Raw genomic sequence first — 22322 nt, forward strand, 5'->3', positions numbered from 1 at the left:
GAGGTCTGCTGGTGAATTACAACCATTGCCTATTCCATCTTGGAAGTGGGAGGACATAAGTATGGACTTTATTATTGGTCTACCCAAGACATCAAAGGGATTTGACTCAGTATGGGTTATTATAGATCGACTCACTAAGTCAGCATATTTTCTTCCAGTCAAGACCATATATCCTACGATCCAATATGCCAAGATGTATTTGGCAAGAATCATGAGTCTCCATGGAGTACCCAAGACTATAGTGTCAGATAGGGGTACATAGTTTGTCTCCAGCTTTTGGAAACACTTACATGCTTCGTTAGGTACCAAACTTCTGTATAGTACAGCTTATCATCCGTAGACTGATGGGTAGACTAAAAGAGTCAATCAAGTACTTGAAGACATGTTAAGATGTTGTGCCCTTAACTATTCTAATAAGTGGGATGAGTGCTTACCTTTGGTCGAGTTCTCATACAACAATAGTTATCAGGAAAGCATTAGAATGGCTCCATTTGAAGCACTCTATGGTCGTAGATGCAGAACATCGTTGAGTTGGTCTGAGCCAGGAGAGAGAAGATTCTTTGGAGTTGACCTTGTGAAAGAAACAGAAGACAAGGTTAGGCAAATACAGAGTAATCTGAAGATAGCTCAGTCCCGCCAAAAGAGTTATGCGGATAGACGACGGAGACCATTGGTATTCAACAAAGGAGATTTTGTATATCTGAAAGTATCACCAATGAAGGGAGTTAACCGTTTTGGTGTTAAAGGAAAGTTGGCACCCCGATACATTGGGCCGTATCAAATTTTGGAGAGGTATGGAAAAGTGGCATATCGCTTGAAATTACCTGAACATCTCACAGCTGTGCATGATGTGTTCCATGTTTCTCAATTAAAGAAGTGTCTCCGAGTGCCTAAACAGAATGTTGAAGTTGAAGGAGTGGAATTAGAGCCGGATTTAACTTATTCCAAATATCCTATCCGAGTGTTAGATCAGAAAGATCGTGTTACTCGAAGACGGACAATCAAGTTCTATAAAATACAATGGAATCAACATTCAGAAGAGGAAGCTACCTGGGAATCAGAAGATTACTTGTTAGAAAAGTTTCTAGAGTTTCTAGCGTCAATATAGAATAGAATAATGTTAGTTGAGCTCGGTTACTACAAATTGTGTTTTGTAAAAGAACCTCAGTTGTTTTATGGAAAATTTCTGGATGTTTTTGGATTGACACATTTCCTTTTCCATTACTTACTCTATGGCTTTGAATCTCGGGGTGAGATTTCTTTTAGGGGGAAGGATTGTAACACCTCGGGTGTTTAAAATACTAAAACCTGACATGTCATCATATGCATTGCAAAGCATTTGGCATTTGGTGAAAACTTTGAGATGCATACACTAAAACAAGTTTATATTCATGTGGTATGTGTTGAATTGTATTGTTTGACTTAAATTCAAAGTTTGTTTGGATTTTTGATTTTTTCGAGAAAACCCCGCTTTTCAGCATTTAAATCCTACCCTAAAAATCCATTTCAAAATCTAAGCATAATTTGGGGTTGATCCCAAAAGCAAAAGTGTAGAGCTTGGCAAGTTATACAAAGTTTGTTTTTGGAGTTTTTCAAGTTGTTTAGAAAAAATTGAGTAATTCAAAAAGGTGTAATTCGTTAAATTTCCCTATTCAAATTCAAAAGTTCATTTCAAAATCTAGACCGAATTAGGAGATGGTTATAGAAGCAAAGTTGTAGAACTTTTGATTTTGAACAACTTTTGTTTTTGGAGATTTTTGAGTTGTTATGAAAATTTGAGAGTAATTTGTGAATTTTGGTGAATGGCAAACTTGTAATTACTGTGAACAGTGTCCACCGTCGAGACTACACCGCCGGCGACCTTCTTCGGCGTTCCAGGCGCGTCGTGGCCGTCCTTGGCGTCGCGCTGGCACGGAAACGGCTCTGTCGTGGCTTCCTTGAGCTTCTGAGTCGCGTTATAAGAACTGAGACGCCGTCGTCGTCGTTTTTCTTCCTCCTCTGTTTTTCCCGTCGCCACCACCGTAGCTCCGTCGAGCTCTCGCCGTCGACTTAGCGCCGTTGCCGTCTCGGCAAAGCCTGTCCCAGCTCCGCCTTAACCTTACACGTCCAACCGACCCAACAATTTAGTTTATCTCCACCGGAAACTCGCTGTCCACGTCTTTCTTCTTCGCGGCCGGCAACTCCTCCGCCGAGCGCGATTCGCCGCGGCCAGAGCTCCACGGTGCATCTTCGTCCCTGGTTTTGGCTGATTCTGTTTCATCTCGATGCTATAGTACTTAATCCATAGCTGGTTACTCATTTTGATCACTGCAGTCGCCGGTACACCATCGCCGACGACGTTTTGCTCCGCCGTGATCACCGTGATCGTCGTCACGCCTCTCCGTTGCTTCTCCGACCTCGCTCCTTGCTTCAACGCGTTCGGGGTGAGCCACTGGTGCTTCCTGAATCCCTTGTTTGAGCTCTACCGGTCGCACACCGCCGGCGTAGCGCTGCCGTGCCACCGCGTCCGCCATGGTCGACGACGAGCTAGTATAGGGCCGTAATCAGTGCTGATAGGGACGTTAATCGATGCGCCTAGACTTGGTGATCATTTTGGTACGTTGGTCGTCGCCGGTGATCTCACCGTCGGCGAGAAATCGCCGGTCAGAGCCGTCGCTGCCGTGGTCAACGTCGGAGGTTAGGGATGACAGGTGGGGTCGGGTTGTCAGTGACTCAGCGTTCAAGTGGATTTTTCTATTTTCAGATTTGAATGAATAGTGTCTGTTTTTGTTATTTTTGTGTAGATTTATTTTGAGCTCCAAAAATTATGAAAATTTTTGTGTGACTTCTCTGTGATGTATAGTATTTAAGAAAAATATGAAATAATGTTTTTCAGTAATTTTAGAATGTGATAAAAATTGCTCAATTTATTAATAAATGGATTTCCATGATTTTTCTAGGCTTATTTATTTATCCAAAAATTATGAAATTTGTTTTGCCACTTAGTTATCATGTAATGAACATTTACAAAAATTTTGAGCTCAATTGGAATAAGTTGATTTATTTCATAATTTTGAATTAAATAATTAATTCATAAAAGCAAATAGTAACCTTTAATGAGTTAGGTTTTGTTTGAAATTTTGATTGAGTGATGACCTTGGATCATTAGTTGATAATGATCCTTGGCAATTGATTGGGTGTTGCGAAAAAGGTTTGATTAGATTGACTTGCAACTGTACCGCGAAGGAAAGTTGTATTCAAATTATTAATTTTGCATCCATCATCGAGCATCATGTTTCGTATTCCACATCATGTTAAACATGACATTGTTATTACGTGTAGTAAACGAAGGTGAACACGTGGTAGTTAATCAAGTGGTTGAGGAGGTTAATCCGTCTGTTGAGGTCGGATCGAATACTTGTGAAACGTCGCAGGAGCCGGACTTTTCCGTCAACAAAGGCAAGCCCCGGATGCATACAACCCTACCTTGTGTTTTACAAATTAATTTTGCTTTTGCTTTCCGTTACTGCATTAAGTGATTAGGAGTTAAGTAAGAGCCTAATTGGTGCATTACCATCCTTGTTATTCCATATTTACCATATTACCAGTTTTTAAACTCGTATATGCCTAGTTTTGCTTAGCTATGCGTAGAACGATGAAAGTCGGGTGATTACCTGCCACCTGCAAGTTTTAAATGGAACATTGATTAATTATGTTAGCATGTGATATGGGAATGTGGAGTAATAAATCTAGACCGGGCGGACTCGGTGTGTGTGAGCCACAAGACATGGAGGTCTTGCGAGCGGGTTCTTTCCGCCTGTGTCGATTAAGGCACGTCCGTTGTTGAATTGCATGAGGTGAGAATTTGTAGTACTAACCACATACTCCGGTAAGCCTGAACTTGGTGATTCTATTACGAGAATGGCTACTCGCGCACTGGGAGTGGAGAGATGGTGGGAATAGCGTGTACCCACGTGGCTATGGGCTGGATTGGTGGAGTACTGTATTCTCGGGTGGCGCGGACCCGTTCTTGTTTCAGAGGATCTGAGGGTAGGTTGGTATATGTAGGTCGGGGACCTGCATATGTCGTGTGGTCTGGAAGCCCTAGCTGGGTTTATAATCGGTTCGAATCGTCGTTGCTCCTCGGTTATGGAGACTCAACTCACTGTTCATCATCGTAGTATTAATAACTGGAACTTGAGAATGGTTGATGAAGGTGTTGGATATGAAGTTTCATGATCTCATTACAGATCGTGTCATCTTTGTATATGATTTTATGAAGTTTAAATTGTTGAAATAAAGAATTTTGTTAAAGAGCTTTTACGCAAAATAACTTTGATTATTGCTAAAACCATACCTTGAATCCCTGAGCCTGCATTCCTGAGTTATCAGTTCTTATTTCGGTTAAGTCTTGTTGAGTACTTTTGTACTCAGGGTTCGTTGACCCTTGTTGCAGGTGAGTCTCATGAGCAGATCTGTTGTGGATCGTGCTGCATGACAGTTGTACCTTGTGATGACGATGAGAAGTAAATGTGTGGCCCTTGGGCAGGGTAGCCTCATTGTGTGTTTTGTATTATATTATAATGCCGCTCCACTATTTCGTTTTGTAATAATCATCGAACTTAGTTATGAGGTTTGAAACCACTGTTTTGTAAATTATGTTATTGTAAGACTTCCGCTGTTTTTACTCTGGTGTAGATATTTGAATAAATGTTGTAATACTGCAATGACTCTGTAACGTGATCCTGCTCGGAAATCGTGGATGATTCGGGGTTCCCCGAGGACACCCGACAGTCTTTTTTAAGTTATTGGAAACGTATGCATAAATGTCAAAGGTCATCGGACAGTGACAGGTGCATGTGGACCCTATAACTTAGGAGGTTCTACCACAGAATGGTATCAGAGCGATCGTTACAAGGTTTTTGTTGTATTGTTTATAAAAACTTCAAAATGATTTGGGATGACTAAATTAAACTTGCTAATTTAGTCCAAATTACTTCTGACTTATCTTATTTCTTTCTCACCATTCCGTATTTAATTAAAAGGGTCTTGTGTGGTGGAGTAGTAATCTTACTATGCCCTATATAAAAATAAATGTTGTTTATGTGCATTATAAACTTTGATGTTTTTGTTCATAAGAACGATTCTTGCATCATTATTAATTCACTCGTTACTTCCTTCACCTCTTAGTCTGGAGTTGAGTAGTGAGACTGGTTTGAGTAATGTAATCCATCATAGCTGCTCTTTAGACTTTGATCAAATGGTCTTACTTGGATTAAATTGGTTTCCTACAGTATGGCTCGTGCCAAGATAACGCCCCATAAGTCCTACAGTATGGCTTGTGCCAAGATTCTTATGTGCTCCTTGGGAGCCGTTAGATTCATCAAATTCCACATCATATGTTTCTTAAACCATGCCAGTGGCATGATTAAATACTCTATATGCTTTGGACTTTGATGAGTAACCAACAAGAAAACCAATATCACAACGTCTTTGAAACTTCCCTAGGTGTTGCCACTTCTTGTAGATGTAGCATTTGCAACCAAACACCCTAAAGAAGGAGACATCCGGCTTCTTCCCATTGAGCAAGTCATAAGGTGTCTTGCCAAGAAACTTTTGAAGGAATAGGCGGTTGGATGCATAGCATGCGGTGTTGATAGCTTCCGCCCATAGAGCTTCGGGAGTGTTGTACTCATCAAGCATTATTCTTGCTAGTGTGATCAATGTCCGGTTCTTTCTCTCAACTACACCATTTTGTTGAGGAGTATATGTTGCGGAGACTTCATGCTTGATCCCAACTTCATCACAATAGGATTCTATGTTTGTGTTGTCAAATTCTTTATCGTTGTCACTTCTAATCTTCTTGAGCTTCACTTTAAATTTATTTTGTGCTCTCTTGGCAAACTTCTTGAAGCATGACGCAACTTTAGATTTGTTATGAAGGAAGAATACCCATGTGTATCTTGAATAGTCATCAACAATCACAAGACAATAAAGATTTCCTCCCAAACTCTTGTATATTGTTGGTCCAAATAAGTCCATATGAAGGAGTTCTAGCACTCTTGTGGTTGACATGAAAGCTTTTGTTGGATGAGTATTTGCAACTTATTTGCCGACTTGACATGCACTACAAAGCTTGTCCTTCTCAAACTTCACATCCTTCAACCCTCTCACCAAATCATTCTTCATTAGCTTCTTGAGTGAGCTCATCCCAACATCAGCGAGTCTTCTATGCCATAGCCACCCAAGTGTTGTTTTGGTGAATAGACAAGTCTTCAAGTTAGCATCTTCGGAGGTGAAGTCCACTAGATATAGGTTGTTGTATCTAAATTATTTGAATATCACTTGATCATCATCTTTCTTAAATACAACAACTTCCTTCTCGGTAAACAAGCATTGAAAGCCAAGATCACACAATTGTCCAACGGATAGCAAGTTGAAGCTCAATGAAGCAACATATAACACCTTTGAGATAGAATGATCATTTGATATTACCACTTTACCCAATCCTTTAACCTTGCCCTTTAAAATATCTCCAAATGTGATTCTTTCTTATCCATCTACTTCTTCATCTAGTGAGGTAAACATATGAGGATCACCGGTCATATATTGTGTGCAACCACTATCAATAACCCAATGACTTCCACCGGTCTTGTAGTTCACCTACACACAAGAGATCAAGCTTTGAGAACCCAAACTTGTTGAGGGCCCTTCACCTTCTCAACAAGTGACTTTGTTACCCAAATTTTCTTAGGGCTATTCTTGTTGGGAGATCCTAAGAACATGACTTTCATCTTCCCACTAAAATCCTTTCTAAGCATGTAATGAGCATTGAAAGCAAAAGGTCTAGCATGCTTGGGAAAGGGTTGTGGTGGTGGAGTTTGACACTCATGGGCAAAGTGGCCTTTTTGTCCACACTCAAAACATCTCTTTGGCTTTGGCTTTGACTTGTGTTGTTGTTGAGCTTGAGTCTTCTTCTCTTGGTTTGCCAAGTACCCAATACCACTTCTATCCATCTTCATGATGGTGTTCATTAGTAGCTCACTTTGAAGAAGCTTGCCTCTAGTGAACTTGCTCAATCCAATCTTGAGATGCTCTTTCTCCAACTTGAGCTTCTTGTTCTCTTCCTTGAGTGCATCATTGTTTTTCTCTTCCTTGAGTTTCTTGTTCTCTTCTTTGAGCTTCTCATTCTCAAGAATCAAGTCACCATCATGATCAAGAGTTTCTAGCACTATAGTGTTGGTGGTTTTGAGCTCTTCAAGATCTTTCTTGAGCTTTTCATTGTCATTCTTGAGCTTGGCATACTCATCATAACTATCGGTCTCAACCACTTACTTGCCCTTGCTACTAGAACTTTGCTCAATGCTCTCAATGATCAAATCATCACATGTTGTAGCTATATCAATCTTAACAACATTGTTAGTAGCATCATGTGGCTCATTGGATAAATATTCTTGAGCAATGACAAGATTATCATGATTAATCTTAAGAGTAGTATATTCTTCTTTTAGCATGTTATGGCTAGTGATGAGCTCATTATGTATCCTCTCAAGTTTATCATGTTTTTCTTTAAGCTCTTTCTTAGAAGATTTGAGCTCCTTGAGTTTGGATGTTATAGCATTATTTTCTTCTCTAAGCTCAACACTAGCCTTTTGGCTATATCACATTTAGCTAAAAGAGAATCATTCTTAGCTCTAGTCTTTCAAATGATCCTAGTATATTTGTTTAGCAATTTGACAAGTTCATCATATTAAGGTGATTCAAATTCATCATCATCACTATCACTATCACAATCATCATTGTTAGCATAATTATCACTACTACTATCATCATCATTTGATACCTTTCGTTCATCCTTGGCCATAAAGCATAGGTGTGTAGAGGATGATAGCGGTGGTGTTGGTGAAGATGATGAAGAGTCAATCACAATGGCGGCCACCTTCTCATTGTTACTATCATCATCGGATGAGCAACTTGATGAATCAATGTCCGTAAACCTATCACCGACGATGTAGGCCTTCCTATTTTTCTTCTTCTTGTGGAAGTCCTTCTTCTTGCCATCTTTCTTCTTGTATGACTTGTTTTTCTTCTTCTCATCTTCTTCATTACTTGAGTCATCTTTCTTGCCCTTGTACTTGTTCTTGTACTTGTCTTTCTTTGGCTTTGTGCATTGGTGTGCTAGATGATCAAGTTCTCCACAATTGTAGCAATCTATCTCAGAGATTGGCTTCCTTCTAGAGCTAGTGAAGAACTTCATTTTCTTCCTATCAAACTTGATACCATTCTTGTTGAGCTTCTTTAGCATCTTGGCGGTTCTTCTCACCATGAGAGCAAGACTAGCATCATAAACTTCATCATCACTTGAGCTCTCATACTCAAGCCTTGCTTTGCCCTTCTCTTGGCTAGCTTTGAATGCTAAGTCTTTTTCTTTCTTCTTTGTAGAGGATGAGCCATCTTGAGGTGCGATGTGCATGTACATCTCATGAGCATTGATCTTTCTCAAGATTTATGTCGGTGTAGCGGTGGAAAGATCACCTTGATGAAGCACGATCATAATATGCCCATATTTGTCAATGGGGAGGACACTCAAAATCTTTTTTACAACGTCGGATGATTGCATTTAAGTAAGTCCAAGCTCATTGACTTCCTCTACAAGAACATTCAAGCGTGAGTACATTTCATTAGCACTCTCTTTGGGAAGCATCTCAAATGAATTTAGCTTTTTCATAACAAGATGATAGCGTTCCTCACGCTCGCTCTTTGTTCCCTTATGGAGCGCACAAATATCCGACCATAGTGCTTGGGCGTCTTTGTGGTTCCTCACCCGGTTAAACACATCTTTGCAGAACCCTAGCTGATCTTGTCGTATCTTTCTGACACTGCAAAATGTTTAGTGCACAAGCAATTAGATTCCCTTAATATAACCCCCTTTCTGTTGCTACAGTGTCAAAGTTACTGTGGTTAGAGCATTCCCTTGATACAACCACCTTTCTGTTGCTTGATGCTAATTACAGTATGTGCTTGACGTATTCATTGTCCCATGTCAAGGCTGGGAGGATATCCTTAGTTCTGGGGGAAAACAACTTCAACCAGTCTTGTGCACTTTTTTTGCTTCTGACAGTTTACTTTCAGTGTGGGGTTCCTTGCAAAACTGAGTAGGATATTAGTATGGTTTTGTCACAGGTAATGTCAGCCTGAACATATGAAAATAAAATATTTTCTGCAGTCAGAACATATAAAATATTTGTATGATTTTGCACATTCTCAAATAGCCTGAAATATTTGTATGATTTTGTCGTCAGTTGCTGCTGTCAAATGAAATAGCGAGCAGCTGCATTAGGATGGTTTCACACTATTATTTTACATAACCATATTCAAGCGCATGTATAGAGGCTAAAACACATAGTTTCTCAAGGTGTCCCTTCCACTGGAGCCCACCAACTTGGAATAACACAGTCCAACACAAGAGATATATATAAGCCAATAGTTGACATTGTTTTGACAGACTTTATTTTCTATGATTGGAATGCAGAGATCATTAGACTTTGCTTAACAAGTAAAACGGTAAGCAGCAGAATGCCTTGCCTGATGTAGCCCTGATGTTTCATTTGCAGGTGATTTAACCTTACATGCTCGTAGTGTCATTTTCTCGGTGTCCCTTGCACTAGAACCCCTAGTACAACACTTTTATCAGTGGGCTATGACATATTGCTCTCAGATTCTCACTACGATCAGTCAGAAATAATATTAGCACTTAAATTGACGTAAAGGGCAAATGAGTTAGCGTAGATAAATGTTTACAATGCTAGAAAGAAGCATAGATAAAAGGCAGCTTGAGCTCGTGCTACCTTTTTCAGCGATGATGATGGTGCTATCCTGATTTTCAGTAGTACATAGGAGCACATAACCTTATTAGTTAGTGCTTGTAACCTTGTACTATTATTCTGCTACTTTGTAGGATTAGTTTGTTCAGTACAAAGTGTACTACTCTCTGATCGTTATGCAATTGGCATGCTATAGTTCTTCTTTTTGATAACTCATATGCTATACTGACTATGAAGTGCTTTCGCTCTAGAACTGGTGGTTGTCGGTTCCTAAGTCTTTATTCAGCGCATTTGCTTTTTTGTGTATCTTTCAGTTGGAAAAGCGGAAGCAGGAATTGTTAGCTCAGTTGGCAGCAGCAGAATATGGGAGGCTTAATCTAGAGATGGCAAGTCACATGGAGCAACTAAAGGTTTAGTTTGATCCTTGATATTGATCAGGTAATAATTATTTTGTTCCATGGGGGCATGAGCCAATAGGCAAGATTTGTACAGGCAAATGCAAGTATTTCAAAATATCTTCTCTGTATATTACTGATATTATTGACATTCACAAATATTTACATGGTGTTCTGTGGAGTGAACATTGTATCCATTTACCCAATCATAGCTCAATTATTGGACACCAACCCCTCTTTTGTATTGTTACATATTTTTTGCTTGATTAAATGCCATCGTAGCAAGTTAGTTTACAACATGATTGGGTACTGCGAACACGCAGTCAGACGATGCTACCATATAATTACTTATGCACTCATTTTTTATTTGCATGTGAGATTATTGATATGATTTTTTTTATAATATCAGAACACTTAATTCCTTAAGTATTTGTAGCTGATCAGCGACCTGTTCGTCCAAGATAGCAGCAGTGGTGGTGCAGCAGCAAGAGGATTGGTACCAGAAGGTTGGAGTACATTGTTGTAGGTTGTTGTGAAGGTCTTGCCGCTGGAGCAGCTGCACGGGAGGCAGTGCAAGGGTCCTAGACGTCTTGTCCTTCGATTCTTGCAGGTTGATATTGCTTTCATTTTGTTCAACCAAAAAACACCTTCCTGTGCCTCCTCTTGGTAGATGCCCAGTAGTTAATCTAAGCACTCAGTGTTCTAATTTATCACTTATCTCAATATATTGCTATTTGCTTGTACCGACTAATATTGTTCCTTCATTTCTTCCGGATCCTATTCAATTGGAATAGGTAGTGAGAGAGCAGATTGCAGGGGTCGAGGATCCTGAATGCCCTTCAGCTTTTGTAAAATTTTGTACTCATTTAGCACTACTCTTGTTTGCCGCGGTAGTTTGGTGGCTGTAGAAGGATTCAATGAGGACTCATTTTTTTCAGTCCATAAAATTCACTGTCATGTGACGAAATACCACCATAGTTTGGTTGTTTAGATTAAATGTCACTTTAATATTGGTATTTATTTTTACAGTATTGTTATCTTATTATATGCGATCCGTGTGTTTTTAGTATAAAAGTTTAGCTGTCCTGTATCAACGCACGGTCACGTTACCTATATGAAATTAAAACCGATAGTTACAGAGATGTTCTCTTATGAACATGATCAGAAGATAATAATTGTTCTTTAAACATGGTCATAATATACTAATAATAATTCACACAGATTCCTTCTGCAGACATAATCTGCATCCCACAAGTGCGGCCACCATGATACGCTCATGATTCGTTGCTCTCCGGGAAGGTGATGCACTTGTACACCCTGCATCTTGGGCACAGGATGAAGCCCGCCTGCATGCATGCCACGGGGAATGTTCATCAAAATTTCAGAAAGATTACACGAGCCACCGCGAGAGAGCTGAATTACTGACCGCCTTGCACGTTGGGCAACGGCGGTACACCCGGGTGCCCTCCGACTTAACGTTGTTCTTCTTCCCCTTGCAGAAGTCGCAGAGCATCCACCCCATGCCGTCGCACCCTTCGCACGCTACAGCTTCTTCCTTGGAACAATTCACGAGACGACCACATGGAGAACCGAAGCATCAGCAGCTTTTACGTATGACCGTGCAGCAGCGCCAGCAGCATCTAGAAAGAACGGTGCTGAGATCGATCACTAACCTCGGTGCCCTCGACGACCACCGGCGGCAGCTCCGCCTCCGCGGCCGTGCCGAGCTCCCGTGGGACGGAGGCGCAGCCGATCCTGACGTTCCTCTCCGCACGCCTGCGCCGCGGCAGCGCCGCCCGGAACGGTGGCAGCGGCGAGCTGCAGCGGCATGCCCCAAGCCCAATCCACCGGTCCAGGCTCGCGGCCACGCTGCTCCACTGCGCCATCCCGCAGGAGCTGTGCCTGTGCGGCTGCGGCCTCCCCACCGCCCCTTCTACTTTTGTGGATAACAAAACCAGCGACAGCGAGTGGAAGGAAGCCTAACGCTCTCTGACGCCATGGCCCCACCCGAATCCACCTCGGATCGCCGCTGCCACACGTTCAACGTTCTCCCGCATGCACGGTCAACGAGTCAACTTCAAGGCTGATAGCGTACAGCAGGATAGAGATAATATCATCAGTTGCACTAACAAATATTGTGTTTTTGCCGACTTTACGGATCCGTTTTGCCGAATATTGTGGAGCAACTGATATTCGCATCTGCTGGGAAACAGGGTGTACTAATAATATGCTAATAAGAGATGTTCTTAATAACTTGTGACACGAAGCATATACACATATTTGAACTTTCTGCGCCACTGCTTCTGACAATACGTACGTTTCCAAAAGCATTGCAACAGAGACCAAACTACCAGCAAACAGCTATATGATGTTACCACCCGTGCACTCATGGGCGGACCCAACACTAGGACAGCAAGCTATGACCTAGTTGTGGCCCATGTAACAAGAGAGCAAGTCTTCAGTTTTTGGCCCATCAAGCAGCCCAACATAAGCAAGCCAGGCAACAGAGCACTAGAGCCGCTCGGGGATTGCCTTCTCGCTCCGTAGCTTGCTCACTTCACGAGACTCATGACTGCCACCACCACCCGTCGCCCACGCTGCACTGCCCGTCGGCGCCGCCGTCGCCCGTCACCCCCTCCAGCCCTCCGCTCCGCGCTCCGGTTCCATGGCCTCGCCCCCTCCACTCTACACTCTACGACGACGACGGCGCGGCTCTTTCCTCAGCCCGGCGCGGCGGCGCCGGCCGCCCGCCCGCTGCTGGTTGCCCGGCTCCTTCCTTGCATGCGAGCAGAGCAACTGAGCAAGCTTCCCTTGTTAGATTTAGACCTGAAACTGATTTTGATTCCAAATTTCCAGTTTCCAATTTCGCTACGCCGTCGCTCGTCGGGCGGAGCCCTGCGCTAGCATAGCAGGAACTCTGGAATAGGAAGAGTGAAGTGATTTCTTCTCTTTATTTCAATTCTCTGCTGATTTTGATTCTAACTTCTAGGTTTAAAATTTCAATTTTGTCATTTCTATGTAGAGTTTGAACTTTTGATTCCAATTAAAATATAATTTTATAGATTTCTTAATTTGTTTAGAAGATGAAGAGGACTAGAACTTTAGCATCATGTTGCTCTCGACCAGTATAACACACACACATATATATATATAGTCATATAGACTATGGTGTAACTATTGGTATTTCGCATTTGAAATTTGGCCCTAGTCGTGACTGAATCCTGGGTCCGCCACTGCGTGCACTGATAATTAGAGCACCCGCGGTGTGCTGAGGCTTCAAATGTCTTTTCACATCTCGTGCAAACCTCAATGCTTCACCTCTCTTCTAAATTGCAATGTACCCAGGTGATGCCCCGTAAAAAAATGGGACCCACCTCACCCAACAACTTACTTTCCTCCTCGGTAATGCTCCAATTAAGACGTCCGGAAGAGACGGATGCCTCACTCGCTCACTTCTGCACCCAGTTCCTCGCTTCCTCCTCCCTTCCTCGCTCGCGCACCGCGCCTACCCCGACGCGCGGCCATGGCTGCCTCCCTAGCCGGCGGCGGCGCCCCTCCCCCACCTCGGCGTCCTCACCCACCGGGAGCACCCAACGTCAGTAGATCCGGTGGCCCTCCCCCCTCACCCCGGTGAGATCCAAGCAAGCTGCTGACTCTCCCGTACCCCAGCCGGCGGTGCCCTCTCCAGATCCGGCAGCATCTCCTCTCCCTCAGCTGACGGCGAGCATGGCGTGTGTGCGGGCGCGCACCATCCAGCGAGCCTGCGCCACCGCAGTTGCGCACCAGGTAGGTCATGGATGCGCGGCGATGCTGTGTTTCAAGTGTTTCTGGATGCTTTTCAGACATGTTGCAAGCCAATGTTTTAAGTATTTCAATTGTTTCAGATGTATGTTTCAATTGTTTCAGACGGATATTTCAAAAGTAGATTGTGATGTTGCATATATTACAATGGTTGTACACGTATGTTGCAAGCGTCTATCCCTAATGTTTCATCTGCTTTTTGTACACGCATATTGCAAGTGTTTCAGCCGCATGTCTCAAGTGTTTTATCTGTCTTCTTTTGTATGTTGCAAGTGTTGCATCTGGATGTTTTAAAAGTAGATCGGGATGTTGCATATGTTGCAATGGTATTTCAACTGCATGTTCCAAATATTTCATCTGTTTTAGACGTATATTGCAAAGGTTTCAACTGGATGTTGCAAAAGTAGATTGGAGTATTGCACGGCGCGGCCGGTGGCTGTCGCTGCTGCTGTTGGGGTGTAGCCGTGGGTCAACCCACGTGGGTTTCCCCGTGCAGGGCGCGGGGTGGGCGCGGGTCCTTGCGCCAGGAGCGACGTAGATGTCAGAGTCACGTCCGGACGCGACGTCCCATCCTGACGTCCCGGTGCTAGGCATACCGTTTCCTCTTTGTATGTGTCTCTTTCACCCTCAACAATCATGTTATGCAGTATGATACGTGCATACATGATGTCAGCAAGTGATCTCATATGCCACGTAGTTGCTGGGGTACTTAAGCTTGCAAAACTCCAAATGCACGCTCAACATCTTTTCGTGCTCCTTGATGTTCTGCTTACAACTTATCTTTTTCACGTTTTTTAACCAAGCACTTACTAGTCGCAGGTCGTCCTTTTTCCAAATTATACGACCCCTTTCTTTTCAGCCTCATATGCGCTATTTTCACTCCACTCTTCAGTGCCATTGGCAGGATCATGCTACGGCGCTTGTTGTCCTAAAACTGGAGAGGCCGAAGCGATTGGACTCCTTTCATCAGCTCGCAAAGCACTCCCTCCACTACCTGGAAAGAAGGCCATCGATCCAACTGGAGATGCTGGACTACTTGTGAAACCACCTGGCACTCCTTGCAGGTACGGACTACTTGTGAAACCACCTGGCACTCCTTGCAGGTACGGCGCAATATTGCCTTGGTAAGGCCCTCCATGGTATGGTGTGGAAGAAAGGTTCTGGTAGCTTGAGGGACCTGGAAATGGGTTCATGTTGTGTAGGTAATGACCATAAAATTTGGAGGAAAATGTGGTGGTGGGGGGGGATGGTTCATGGCATAATGCTGTTGAAGAAAATTGATGTTGATGTTGTGTGTTTGTATCTTGTAGATCTGAATTGATGTTTGAGGAGTTGAGAATGTCTGTGAAACTTGTTGATGAGGAGCTATCCATGGCGATAGCTGGTTTCTGATGTTTGTAGTGTATTTTCTCAATTGCTGATGTATGCAAACCGCCATATATGCATGTATATATAGCAGTAACACAAGTTTGAGCAATGGTATTTTTTTTATGCCTCAACACTCCAAGTACAAGTTGTAGTATCTGAACTTACGCACCTACTCACACCACCACACATGCATACACACCTAGTGCGTAAACTAGACTTATACCTATACGAGGCTGACAGATATCCGAAGTCATCAGACTTCATACGAGGATACTACCATCTTCTGAGAGTGTGGTTTTTACCGTTGACCAACTGCCATCTTCAAAAGAAATATTATTTTATTGGATCAGAAGATTGGGCACCGATGCCTGTTTAGTCCTTGATGCTTGATTTTGAAAATGAAGCATCAGTCCTGCAGTGTTGAGAAACAATGCTTCGATACTCTCTCTCCTTCCCAAGCATCGCTTTTCTGCAACACTGTGGGTGCTCTTATTATATATGCTGTTTATTTGTACAGAAGGGAACATATATAGAAAAACCTTACAGAGGTTGGACCACCTGAAAGAACTTATTTATGTGTGTGAAGGTGGGTACTGTTAGTAGTTTGTTTGATATCTAATTGGTGATTATTATCATCTCACTGTACTTTGTGTTCTTGTACCAGCTCAAAGCAGGAAAGGAGACACATACTTTTTTTGCGGGGTAAGGAGAGACATACTTGAATGAAAGCAGCTCGAGATCACACCAAATACTTAAACTGGTTTGCCTACTGCTTGGTTGCATGTAGAAAAGAAAAAGGCTTGGTAAATTCATGCAAAATAGCCGCTGCCTAATTCCATTCCATCACTTGTGATTTGATAAATGATTCTTCCAGACCATCGAAAGGTCTGCTCGTTGATTGACTACTTAACTGGATAAGAAATTCAGTTTATTCCAACCAAAAAAAGAATAGGAGATAAAATCAACAAGACTACTTTGGCTTGGAGACAACTGATGCAGTTGATTGACCTCTATAGGGCAATGATAATAGTAACAGTGGGAAAAGGGAACAACACTGCCTTTTGGTTGGATAGTTGGCTTAATAAAAAGCCCTTAGCTTGCCAATACCCTCACCTATTTTCACATGTTTTAAACCAAAATGTCACCGTCCAAGACTGCAAATCAGATTTGGGATGTCAAATTCGTACAAGAGCTTTAACTTCTAGAAGAGCAAAACATGAACTATTTCAGTTACTAAATCAACTGGATAGTGTTCAGCTAACGGATCTTGAAGATACAAGAGAGATGAGATTTGGACCAACTAAGGAATTCACGGTCAGAACAGCTTACTTCATGCTAACCTTTGGAGGAGTCCTGTGCCCAATAGAGCGCAAGATATTTGGTCATCTTTAGCTCCCAAAAAATGTAAGATCTTCGCTTGGCAAGCAACAAAGGGAAGACTGAAGACAAGAGGTATCCTAGCAAAAAAATATCATAGATGGATAATGCCTTATGCCCCTATGGCTGTAATGAAGACGAAAATATTGAACATATGCTTTTTCAGATGCCCATATTCAACTCAAGTATGGACAGCCTTAGGATTCACACTAAATCAGCACACAAACATGGCTCAAGCTCTAATGACAACAGAACAAAATCACTTGGTACAAGCTGGTACTGAAGTTCCAACTATTTTAATTGCAATAGCCTAGAATATTTGGTTGGCAAGAAACAGAAGAGTATTTGACAAAGTTACAACACCTTGCTCAGCAATCAAAGAAAATGTAGTGCAAACCTTACAACTCTGGAAACATAGAACAAAGAAGGAACCAAGGAGTTTGGCTATCAAGGCATGCATGGACACAAATTTGGGAACAACCGGCTGCAAGAGCAAGCGGGCCTTTAATTTGAGAACTTTAGGATTCTCAGGATGTTGTTCAGTTATGTTCTTTTTCTGTATTTTCTCTCTCTTGTTCTTTGTAGCTTTTTCTTCTGCATTTCTGTTGCTTCTTTCTCTTGTATTTTCTCTTGTCGCTTCTGTGAGCCTCATGGCGCCTTTGAACCTGCATATGTACAGTTTGCAATTTTAATTTTTAATACAAATTAGGTAGGGGCCTCCCCTCCCAACTTCCACAAAAAAAAAGTTCTGCTAGTGAGTCCTTGGGTAACTACAAGTCAACAACACTTGTTGCTAGTGTGGTGAGAAATGATAATTTACTCATATTTGTTTCATGGTATAAAATGGGTAAGTGTAAGCACATTCGAGTGTACCATGCATAACTTTGTTGATTTGGCTAGAAGTGAACGTGCATCTCAGGCATTATCATTTAATAGCTGGGCTATGCTGAAGGAAGGTTGTCATATTAATACAAGTCTACAAAAACACTTGCAAGGTCTTAAATTGAAGCATGGGTCAAGGAAAAAGATAATCTCAGACTGAAGTGGCTACTAAACAAATAAACATGCTTCTCAACATATGCATTTCTAGTTTCTACCGCCGCCGAATGGTGGTCGCTGCATATACCACATCAATGGCGTTTGCCCCGCAAGTGACACAGCCTCCTCTGGGATGAGGACCACTGTGGCATCCTCCAGCACCAAGGCTGTCAACCACGCCGATCGGCTGAGCTAGTACCACACGTCGTCCATCCGACAAACGCAGCACTAACCTAGGGGTCGCAGGAAGGTCCTTGGAGTCGCCATCCGCAACCTCCACTCGGCTGGTTGTATCTCAGGATCAAGTTGTATGGTTACACGCTACGAACCAACCATCAAGAATCACATAGTTCAAAAATCCCATCTTCTGCTAAGCCATCGACTTCACCCAAGCTTCGCTCGGGTGATCACCAAGTCTACAGCACCTATAAAAGCTTAACCGCAGTATCGCTAGTACGATTGTACTTAGAGGACTTATTCCAACATTAATATTTGGTGGATGCAAAGGACAATTAATAGGCATTTGTAAAGTTGCAAAAAGCATGGCGTGGGCTAAAAGATGAACTATGCCTTACTAGTAGTTCATTCATATTCATTAAGTTTGCATATAAAAGACAAGTGATCAATGTACAACTCAAAAGTAGTTACATCATGCTATCACTACAAGATGTCAGGTGACCACACCAGCCCTGGCGGTGCCTCGCGGATGCCCAGTGTCATATGCAAGTCCAGGAAGCACTCCTGTTCATCGGCGTTCGCCACTCATGCTAACGCCAGAGCACTGAGCGGTACAAGCTGCTACTAAACTAACATGAGGTTAGGATTAGATCGAGGAATCTGTCCTTCGACTCTCGCCTCGAAATCATCTTGGTAGAACAAATGCGAACATGCGGCTGTGTGTGGCTATGGTCTCATTGTTGTTTGTGACCTTGCTAGTTAAAATGCGAAGTGTTTTTAATCATATATCTTCTCTTTATACATGATTATGATTTATAAAAATATTTTTTCTCTAACAGATGGATGTTACTTGTGTTTTCTACATTTTAATTAGCTTGTTATATCAATGATTTTCACCTAGTACTAAAATGAGAGACCTACCCTCCATAAGAGAACTCCACTCTTTATTCACTACAAACATGATTTATAAGAGATTTATACTTATTATTGTTGCTACTTTAACATGATGACACTGGGACCCTAAGACATATCATGTCATTCTTGTTGTGCTACTTAATTGTGGCTCACAACAAGAGAATGTAGGCCATGATATAACAAAGGCGAGGGTAGCACCCCTATTTGTAGAACTCCATATCCCTTGGTGTGTCATGCATTCTACACTCTTCTCCATCCTTGTACTATATTTTGTAGTATTTAAAAATATATTGTACAAGAAATTTCCTATGTTTACCATGATATATAACAAATTTGGTGTCCTTTTAACTCCAATAAAATAGTCTAGAAGATTATCAAGCATGAATTGGCCTCAGTCGACATGGATAGTCAATTAAAGAAAGGGGGAGAGAAGAAAGCAATAGAAGGATGAAATGACCGAGTCCATGCCTAGAGGGGGTGAATATGCCTACAAACTTTCTCAAGCGAAGTTAGCAATTAAAATAACAAATTGAGCAAAGTCTATCAAAACCGGTTTGGGCCGATTTGCCAAACCGGCCTAGGTTGGTTTTTACAGACTAGTCTGAACATCCTGACAAAACCGACCTTGGCTAGTTTTTGCAGAACCTGCACAAAAAAAGTTGTTTTTGATCCACTCCTCTTCCTGTACAAACCAAGGTATTGTGTGGTCTCTGTGGATGTTTTTCAACTTATTCCAAGTGCTCCTACACCCAACACACAACCGAGTAGACACAAGTGGAAGCTCAAATATATTAATTAAATGTAATGTAAATAAGAATTTGTGGCAAACCAAACAAGGAGACATAACGGCATATTTCCTAGAGTTTGGATCTTCACTTGGATCCAACATCTCTGTTGTGGAAGCTATGAGCGACCACCCAAGGTCAAGCTCTAACTAGGTCTCTTTCAACGACTTCCCATGCTCCACTGGTTGATCTCTTTTCCCTTCCAAGGAAAGATTGCAGTGTGCACAAACTTCCTGCGGCACTCCACAAACTTGGGCGCTTGCTATTGACGCCTAGTCATCTTGGAGTTAAGCTCCAAGAGTAACAAATGCTCCACGAACTTGACATTGTCAAGAAGTGATCAAGTCTTTGCTTAGCTCTCTATTGCTCACACAAGCTCACAAAGGCTCATTCATGGTCTCTAATTCAATGGATATCATAAATTTCATTCAAATCCCACAAATGGTGAATTGGGATCTCTCTCTCTCTCTCTCTCTCTCTCTCTCTCTCTCTCTCTCTCTCTCTCTCTCTCTCTCTCTCTCTCTCTCTATCTATCTATCTATCTATCTATCTCGCCTATTCTAAATTTTGGCAACTCTCTAAAGCATCAAAAGCCCTCCAAGGACCATGGGAGGGTGTATAAATAGACCTCCCACAAAAAATAGTTGTTATATACACCAATTTAGACAAAACCGGACTGAGCCAATTTGGGAAACGAACCTAGGCTGGTTTTTCCAGAAGTAGCCGTTAGCTTCCAAAAATAGATCTCAAAATATTGGCATCCTCTATTTTTGATTTCTTGCTAGCCAAAGATGGAGTGCGGGGCTGGCTCTACAAAATTTGGACAAGATATAGAGAAGTTGTTGAAGGGTGAAAATATATTGAGAGCGATTTTTATTCAAAGGATTTTCCAAGTGACAATTTAGAGAGTGAGTTTAAGAAAGAACATTGTATATGTTCTATATATATATATATATATATATATATATATATATATATATATATATATTAATTACATCTGCCACTGTGAAAATGACCCCCTAAATTTTATCTAAATTATACACCTTCTACCACAATAAAAATCTAAATTAAACCCTAATTTTTATATAAATTACCCACCTATTTTACTATAAAATAATCAACAGCAAATTTGCCTATAGATTGGACCATCTCTTTCATTACTAAAAGTAACCTAAAAGGACCCACTAATTTCTATGTAAATTACCTATCTATGCTATTATAAAAAAAAAGTGTGTTCTAAAGTAACCCACTAAATTTGCATATAAATAGCCCACCTTCGTTAATAATAACATAAACAAAACCAAAAATATGTATTACCGACCTCTTTGTTATAAAAAAATATCATTGAATTCTACATATACTTCTAAATTACTCACTTCTAAAATTGCTAATACACAAAAACTAACTTAACGAATATACATGCATGATGTGTAGAATTTGAGAATGTGTTGTAACCTTAGGTTGGCTCGAGTCAAGAATGAATTTGAGCCTGAAGAAAAGAGAGAAAGATAAGATGAGTTGGACCAAGATTGACAAGGGTTTATGTTAGAACTTTGGCTCGAAGAATTACTGATGATGGCTTGAAAAGAATGACAAGAGAGATGGAGTCAAGATGAGCACATCCCGAACTAAATTAACTTGAGCTAGTGGAGTGATATTGATATGGCTTAATTGACCGATGATGATAATGGAATAATTGTGTGAAGAGAAGAGAGATGATGGTTGGTACACTAGGGTTTTAGCCCAAAAAGATTTGGTCTAGCGCTTTCCAAAGGGTTTTGAAAATCCAATCCAGATTTAGGGTTTTAGAGATTTGGAAGATATGATTTGTGTCAACCCCAGCATAGATGAAAACATTTAAGATTATTTTTTTAAAAACTCTATGCAACAGCATGAGGTGCAACATATAATTTAAATTATAAGAATTTATAAAAAAAACATTTATTTTTTCACTCTCTAAATTTAAATAATAAAAACAAAGGTTGGAAAATTTAAAAAATAATAAATCTTTTATTTTATTAGAGTTTTCTAGTCACGTCTCGATATAATTTTTTGGGTGTGTTGCTGGTGGCAGAACTTTAAGACCTTTGCACTTCTCTCATTTGCACTTGTCTCTGCATGGCATTATATTGAATTTTATATACATCGTGTTGTAGGTTTCAGTAGATTAGGCGTGCTCCCTCCGCTGGTGTCCTCTCATGCGTGAGAAAGGCCACAACATGATTGCATGGGATCCCTATTAGGGCTTCTCCAGTGGCGAAACAAACCGATGCAACGTCCTACGTGTCACCAGAATGAGTCGTTCATCGACTGGAGCACATCGACCCATGAAGAAGAGAGAGAGAAGAGTCGATGCAAACTTTAGCATCAGTTCATCAGCGGCCATTAGCAATAAAAAATGATTTCTTCATACGGCTAAGGGCCAAGGAGAGGCTGTCCCGTCTGAGGGCCCTATGTCTCTGCTCACGTCGACTCACCACTACAGACAATGAATCGATTTTTGGATACATCGATTCGTTGCGTAGGCGGCACTCTCTCTCCTAAGGTGTTCGTTGCACTCCTATAGTCGTGGTTCTATTAGATGTTTAACACATGTATAGAGTATTAAATATAGACTAATTACAAAACTAATTATATAGTTTGTAACTAATTTACGAGACGAA

At 41.5% G+C, this 22322-nt stretch overlaps 1 protein-coding gene across 1 annotated transcript in view; it reads right to left on the bottom strand.

Moving 5' to 3' along the window:
- Nucleotides 1–11281: 11281 nt before the first annotated feature.
- The window catches only part of LOC136500890 (uncharacterized), a 72238-nt gene continuing 61197 nt past the window's right edge, over nt 11282–22322 (bottom strand). Inside the window, exons 2-4 of the mRNA XM_066496353.1 lie at nt 11872–12114; nt 11625–11753; nt 11282–11544 (exon numbers count right to left, since the gene is read on the bottom strand). Of these exons, the coding sequence (XP_066352450.1) occupies nt 11473–11544; nt 11625–11753; nt 11872–12084 (414 nt within the window). The 5' untranslated portion in view covers nt 12085–12114 and the 3' untranslated portion in view covers nt 11282–11472. The remainder of the gene's footprint in view (nt 11545–11624; nt 11754–11871; nt 12115–22322) is intronic.

The sequence above is a fragment of the Miscanthus floridulus genome, chromosome 13 (assembly GCF_019320115.1).
Source record: "Miscanthus floridulus cultivar M001 chromosome 13, ASM1932011v1, whole genome shotgun sequence".
In the NCBI taxonomy this organism is placed as follows: domain Eukaryota; kingdom Viridiplantae; phylum Streptophyta; class Magnoliopsida; order Poales; family Poaceae; genus Miscanthus; species Miscanthus floridulus.